Source organism: Dufourea novaeangliae, unplaced genomic scaffold (assembly GCF_001272555.1).
Source record: "Dufourea novaeangliae isolate 0120121106 unplaced genomic scaffold, ASM127255v1 scaffold89, whole genome shotgun sequence".
Taxonomy (NCBI): Eukaryota; Metazoa; Arthropoda; class Insecta; order Hymenoptera; family Halictidae; genus Dufourea; species Dufourea novaeangliae.
Window position 1 is genome coordinate 2,122,715 of NW_015373988.1, and position 7,479 is coordinate 2,130,193.

Consider the following 7,479-nt stretch of genomic DNA (forward strand, 5'->3'; position numbering starts at 1 on the left):
ACGATACTTCGTCTGCTAATATACATACATATAAAAGTGGAAACGTCGCATAAGATAAAGATCTTAACGCGACTGATCTCCTCACAGTTAGTTCGATTAATAATGCTGTAATGCTTCAAAAATCATTCGTTCCGCACCCTTTTACAACTCTGCGCTTTGCATTTGAAAGCAATACATTCAATTAACAACTTTTTAACAGTTTAAAGGCTCCAACCGTCACTATCTCCGCCATCTTGAAAAAGAAGTATCACAGTTGTTTCTTGAATTATGTACATAGCATGAATATTACAAACAATGTATTTCTTCAAATAAGGAAATTATTCTAAATAATTTACAATAAAAATTTCAGCTCACAGACTGTTCAAACAAACCGTGTACAATGAAAACAAAGAATTTGACATGCTTTTACTAAATGAAAAATGTTGCAGACTACGAAAGATCGCTTACGAACGGTCCGCAGGGGGCGAATGATTTTAGAAGCATTACCGTCCATCTTCGACGCGTGGAAAGGTGTAAAACACAAACACCTTGGTTTCCCTTCTCTTTAAATACGTTGCTCGTCAACCTTGTGCGTATTCGTGTCGACCCAAAACGGGCTCGTTTGTGCTAAAGTTTGCACTCGACGGTCGAAACGTAATCCTAATATATCTTGGACGATCGAAGATTCAAACGTCTATAATACTGTTCCGTTTCTTCTCTACGTCGGTGGCGTCCAAATCGTTTCCCAAACTGCCGACTCTTCCCCTGAGACCGATACCAGGGCCGACTTGACCCGTGGCTTTTAGTTTCTCCTGCATCTGCGCGAGTATATCTTGCATGCGACGTATCTGCAAAGATTTTTCGAGAATAAGTTCACGGTGAAAGAGGTTGAAATAGTTGTTTAATTTTGGTGTACTGTTGATTAATTGTTCCATTTCTATTTCTTGAATTAAACTTGGCCCAACTTTTATATTTTACTCTTGACTCGAAACATTTCACCAAAATTCAGTGAAGAGCAACATTTTTTTTTTGGCAGTGTGCCAAAATTGATAACTCAATAATCCGTAGGAGCCGCTGCAATTGTAACCTTAAAAAATCTAATTTATTAATTTAAAAATTGTCGATTTACTGTAGCATTCACTTAACTTTTTTTGTTATTTTAGCTGTTTGAAGTGGGTCGCATAAAGAACCTAGACCACGGGTTGCTCGTCACTGACCTAAATGATGAATTCGATTAACTACGACCCCTTACCTCTTCGTCCTTTTGCAAAAGCAGTCGATCGGTGTCGGATATGCTGTTCTCAAAATGCGGTCCTGAGTCTCTCTTCAGTTTGCTGCGAACAGAAGAAACGAAGTCAGCTAATTGTAAGTAACTGATCCATTCAATACATTTAAGAAACAAAATTCAATTAGAAAAGACGAAAAGAGTGTTCCCACTGTGACTTTGAAGTCCCACACCAGTTTTATCAGTATTAAGCAAATGAGAATGTGTTTTTCCATGATTGGCAAATATAATTCGATAATTGCAACATGGCTGCACATTAATGTACTATACTACTGCTTAATGTAACCTTAAAGTCTGAAACCTATTTTAAAAATTTGAAACCTTAAAAATTGAAAATTTAAGATCCATGTGTCCAGCTGATCAGTAGAAAACAGCATATAATACATATAAAAAACTTGTTTGAATAATAAAAATTACTTTTGGTTATAGAGGGTTAAATACTTAGTGAACATAAGTGGTAATTACGTAATTGGTGAAGTTTTGACACAAGCATAGTTTAAAGGGTATTGAAGCTTGATGGATAACATTTACATACTATAAATTTATAAAAGTGGCCCAAAACGTATAATTTGTTTTTTGGCAAACTAGGTGTCCTAATACTAATGAACGGCAGTACATACACAGGGTATTAATAAAAATGTGGGATATTTTCACTGGGTGGATTCTACATGCCAAACCAAGACGAAAATCAAGAATTGATGAAATTGCATTTAAGGCTTATTTTTTTAAGGCTAAACATTGCTTTTGTAATAGTTATCAATTTACAGAATTTTAATAACATTTAAATACTGTTAACACAAATCTCTAAGTATCCGGTTAATTGTGAGCGATTGCGTGGATGAAAAGGAAAATACTAGGTTGCTGGGAGGTAAATGGTCGTTTAAACGTATCAAAGTTGCTCTTTTCCTCGTTATAATTGAAAAATATTGGGTTGAATTACAAATAACTTCCGTTACCAACACTGGAAGTTCACTAAACAATGATTATAATTAATAACAATAATAATAGAAAAATTTTAATCGAATATGCGTTACTAATTGTAAGTTTTATTACTAGTTATAAGATTAACGCTAGAACTACCAAACCCGTCAAAATGACGGATTGTGGTTTTCTTATTTTGAGATTATAGAAATTATAATAGATTTAGGCGAAATGTACAACTCAAACAATTTTTTCCATTACTTCCACTAAACAAAAATTAGATTTTTTTGCATGGGACTTTATCAAATCTCACGTGTGCCTAACAATCGTAGCCAATCGTAGTGCGTAGCCAACGTTACCGCGGGAACTCGACTGACAGACTCGCGCTCTGATTGGTCAGGGTTTTTCGTTAATAGCTCGTTAACAAAGCCTCGGATAACATTTTTTCTAAGGAAAAACTTGTTTCAAATCACCTCACGAGTCTCCCATTTCAGGGTCCTCCAACATTTTTGTTACACCCTGTATGTACTACTCCGTAAAAATCGAAAATATGAATGATGATCGGCCATTTTCTTCCCAACAATTTTAAAGATACATCGAGAAGGGACACAGAGGAACAGACTGAGATACTTGTACACATAACATCTAGAGAAAAATATACCTACTGAAATGCAATACTTATTTACATGCGTAAATACCTCCGTTCCCGTATCGCTTGTTGTGATATTTGGGAAATGCATTGGGCCCGGAAGTTCTCGTAATGCACGTCCTGCGTGACGTCTTTCAGATCCTGCATGTGCGTCGATATCAGCATCGTTCGGAGTTTCACGAAATCACTGTGCTTCGGGTTCTCCACTGCGCTCGATCGAAAGCAGAACGTTAAATCGTGATAACGGTGGATCGGTTCCACAGTGGTCTAAAAGCTCGAGAAAGTCAACGAAATTCGTTTCTCTACGACGTCTGTGCGACAAAGAAGAGATCTACACCTTCTTCGTGCGTTTTATCCTCGATTCGATGAATTCTTTCAAACTTTACAAGCTTAAAAGAATCGATTTGTGATTTTACGAGGGAACGTTTTGTTACTGTTACACCGGAAAATGAAAAATCTTGTGTGCGTTCTGTAGTCCACCTAGCAATGCCCCCCCCCCCTCACGGTAAATGGAAGGAGTCAGATAATTGTTGAGATTTTTAGGTATAAATCGTCCCTTTAGAAAAATCCTAATTTATGATCTGAGCAATTGAAATCTCTGATTGGTGACTATTCACGTTGGAATATGAGCACGATTTTATGTAGTGAACTACACGCATCAATATCACTGTGTCCTGTGTCATTTCAAACTTGATGACGCCAGTTGCAACGTAAAACGAGCTGTAATTCGAAAACAAGGTTATACTTTCGACATATATGTTTATACGAACTTTTTTTCTTTGTTATTTTTGTGTCCTGAATCCATCACTGCAATACTTCTCACATAGAACGGGACATCCTGTATAACAGTATAAACAATGAGATGAGATTGACTAAAAATTTTGCTGGCTTTTTCGGGCAATTGGCCACTGTGCGTTCCATGTTTGTCATCGTTCGTGTTCACAATATATACAATAATGTCTCGATGAGTGCGACGTACTTGGGTCCATTTCGGAGCATTCGTGGCAAGGCGGAAAGGTTTTTAGCCCCTTATAAATTAAATTTTTTGCCCGAAACCAAGCCTCTGCTTAGCTTTTGTTCAGTCTGCTTTGATTGGTTTCACGGGGGGACTACCCCAGTGGTGGGAATAACACCGTTGCTCGTGTCGCATTTATCGAGGAATCACTGTATTTCGGAGCATCAAGTGTAATTACCTTCTACCACTCCCCATGGGTATTGACGCCCGCGGACCTTTTTCCCTGCAACTTCGAGCACCGTTGAGCTACCGACTACAGCGAATGGGACACACGCCTTAAGTTCCTTGTCCTGTTGTTTGAACTCCTCGTCCTCGTCGCTATCACAGTCCGGAAACTGATATATCTACGTGCAAAGCATTGTGTGTTCTTTTACATTCTGTTTCTCTTACTATTTTTTTCTTTTTCGTACGGTTTCGTTCGATCTCATTGAACATCGATCAAAGTTAAGCTATCTTTAGGGATTTTTTTCTTAGTAAATACAATATGTAATAAAATGCGTCTTATTATTTTTTTAACTATTTCTAAATAATACAAAAAACTGCAAAAATGACTATTATATTTTAAGTTTTTTAATCTAGAATGAAAAACTGTCCCCTTTAAATAATATCAGATTTTGAACTCTTCTATTCGAATTGCACGACCAAAAATGCTAATGATCGATCAATCATAGATCGTTAAGGACGAACACATTTGTTCGTCTATGGCCCACCATAGACGCTACCTGAATCTCGTTCTCCTCGATGTCTGCGAGGATCCGTTCCTTGAGTTGCTTCACTTCGCATGTGGTCAACGTGTCCGCCTTCGCGATCACGGGAACGACGTTCACCTTGCGATGTAATCGCCTCAGTACCTCCATATCGAGTTGCCTGAGTCTACGGAAAACAGACATGGGGAATATGGCGGGAAAAAGTCGCACCTGACATTTTGAATAAATAAAATGGACGCGCGAAACCGTACCCGTGACCATAAGGAGGAATGAAGTATAAACAACAGTGGACTCGATTGTCTTGGATATTCTTCCTGTTCAATCCACTCTCGTCCGTGAAATACTGTCGAAATTGCTCGTCTATGTACGCCGAGCACGCTTTCCAGGTGTCCTCGCAGTTCACTGCGTCTCCGAATCCTGGAAGAAATGGAAGAAAATGTTCTTAACCTTCTTATCTGGCTGTACAAATCACTTCAAAAACATGTTATTTTGCATAATGTTTCGTGTAGTCTACTTATGTGGAAGAATTATTGTTAAATAATGTCACTTCCTTTAGATTTATAGTCGATACTTGGATCGTGGTGAGAAATTAGTGAGGTCAGTTGTTGCTGTAGTGTGATTGCCAATAAATTTGTATTGAATGTTATTGTTCAACTTTATCAATGCAGAGTGTGTAATACAATTTTTAACGTGTATATTCGAATGCATTGACAATCGTAAAGTTACGCTTTATAGAGATTGTTGCTTTTCAGCTACTACCTCAAACTTGCGCTTTAAGTGACTAAACATTTTCCAAGGATATAGATATTCTATTATGCATAACGTCGGATGTTAATTTGTTAATTCATATATAGATGACACAATTTTTTTTCGTTTCACGACTAAATATTAATTACTATGGTAAGGTACTGAATAAACCAAATTTAGTGGAGGCCCATGAGATTTAAGGGGATTCAAGGAATCAATGGAAGAAATTATCTCAAAAACACGAAACTAAATCTTACCTGGTGTATCAACGATCGTCAACCGTAGCCTGACGCCACGTTCCTCTATATCCATCGTCTTCTTCTCTATCGTCGTGGTTTTCTCTATACGTTCTAAAATCAAATCCTCATTGAAAGATTACTCCAGTATAGTTGTGATCCATCAAACAGGACCATTAACTACAAACCTCCAGCATCGGGAATACGACGATCCTTGTAAAGATCTCCAAGAAACAGACTGTTTATCAGGGTGGACTTTCCAAGACCGGTCTCACCCAGCACCATCAAGGTGAACTCGAATCCCCTTTTAACCGACTTTCTGTGCACTTGCTCGGGCAACGTGGCGAATCCGATATAGTCCCTGTCTTGATGGATAAGACAAAACGATTAAACCAGCTACCCTCGGGATCGTCTCTTGTCATCTTCGCTTCATTCTTTCTAGCTTAGCCTCTTTCCTCCACATCGTCTCACCCCCTTCAACCATTTCTGGCGTTCATCCTCCTCTCTGTCATGCTCCCTTGAAAGAGAAGAGAGGAAGACCAAGGGCCTAAATATCAAAGAAAAACGTACACACGTACCACCGGACATGTTAGCCACGCGCGACGACACTTTGCCAGTGTCGGGGACAGCAACACCGAAGTTAGACGAACGGCGGGTGTTTTCGCCACCGTATGGGACGTGAATGAGGGGGTTCAGATCGGCTACTGTTTTGTCGCCCTCAGGATCGCGCTGCGCTGGCGCATCACCACCGACCGATCAATAGTCCGTCGTTCCATTGTGAAGTTCAGTTTTCGCTGCGCTTCCTGGCTCGATGTTCGATACTCAGACGATCTTATCGATAGATTTCCACTGATCTGTAGATACGACTACTGTTTTAAGGGTGTGATCAGTGAATCAGGGTTGAACGCTTGGGATAATAGTTCCGCTGCGATCCAATCCAGGTAGCTAAAGGTCTCGATGATCATTGCATCTTGGGCCTGACAATGCAGTCGGTAAAGCATCACAAATAGGGATTTCTGGACAGCTGCATGACACGTGCAGACGTCCACTGTCCTTACAATAGTTATTTGAGTCGTTTTTTTTTCTAAAATGGTACTAGTCCAGTTTTGTAGAAAATATGTTGAAGATAGTTTTAGTTAGAGATGGATGGCTTCTTTTTATAATTATGATGATAAAGTCAATACAGTATAATGTTTTCATGTAGAAGTTTGGTTGTTAGATGGGATTGTATAAATGTGTTTCTTGAAACTGGTACGAGTCCATTTGTAACAATGGTGCAATTTATTTAATACGTTGAAAGAAAATCTCTAGAAGAGGTAGTTTCAAATAGACGGAAAAATACCGACTGACAAATTGTAAGTTGGTTAAAAATTTGCTAGATGAGATTTTGTATGAAATATGATGTTTGTATAAAATATCAATGGAAGCAAAATGGGGAATTTAAGGTTCTATTGCATCAGCTAAATAAAATGTGCCAAGCAATTTTCTACGAAACAAAATGTATAATATATGAATGAAAATGATCAATATTGTCTATCTTTACGACTGTATTTTCTTTTAAGATTGTTCTTTTATCAAACTTCTTTTATTACCATTCAATGCTGATTTCTATAAAATTGCGAAACAATGCACGTCCAAGATCCACTTCGTTTTCATCATACAACCACACCTATGCAAATATACACTAACCAGAAATTTTCATTTTCACCACCACACAAATAGAAACTGTAGCGAATCATCAAGCGAATACACTCACCAATGTTCAACAGAACAGATTCAGTCCTTGTAGAGAATACATTTAATATTCATAGAGAATGCATTCAATATTCAGATAAAACAAAAATCTCGTATGATATTTCAAATATTTAATAAAAAAAACGATAGAACACAACTAGTACAGCACATACACATATATCACCTTTTGTTATATTTATTAAAGT

At 38.0% G+C, this 7,479-nt stretch overlaps 1 protein-coding gene across 1 annotated transcript; it reads right to left on the reverse strand.

Moving 5' to 3' along the window:
* Positions 1 to 467: 467 nt before the first annotated feature.
* Positions 468 to 6,127, reverse strand: LOC107187513 (septin-2). The gene is made up of 9 exons (XM_015575631.1): positions 6,118 to 6,127; positions 5,728 to 5,904; positions 5,561 to 5,653; positions 4,808 to 4,973; positions 4,572 to 4,722; positions 4,028 to 4,193; positions 2,872 to 3,040; positions 1,232 to 1,313; positions 468 to 827 (listed from the first exon to the last, which is right to left on the reverse strand). The coding sequence occupies exons 1-9, from the start codon at positions 6,125 to 6,127 to the stop codon at positions 666 to 668; spliced, it is 1,176 nt and encodes a 391-aa protein (XP_015431117.1). The 3' UTR covers positions 468 to 665.
* Positions 6,128 to 7,479: the final 1,352 nt, after the last annotated feature.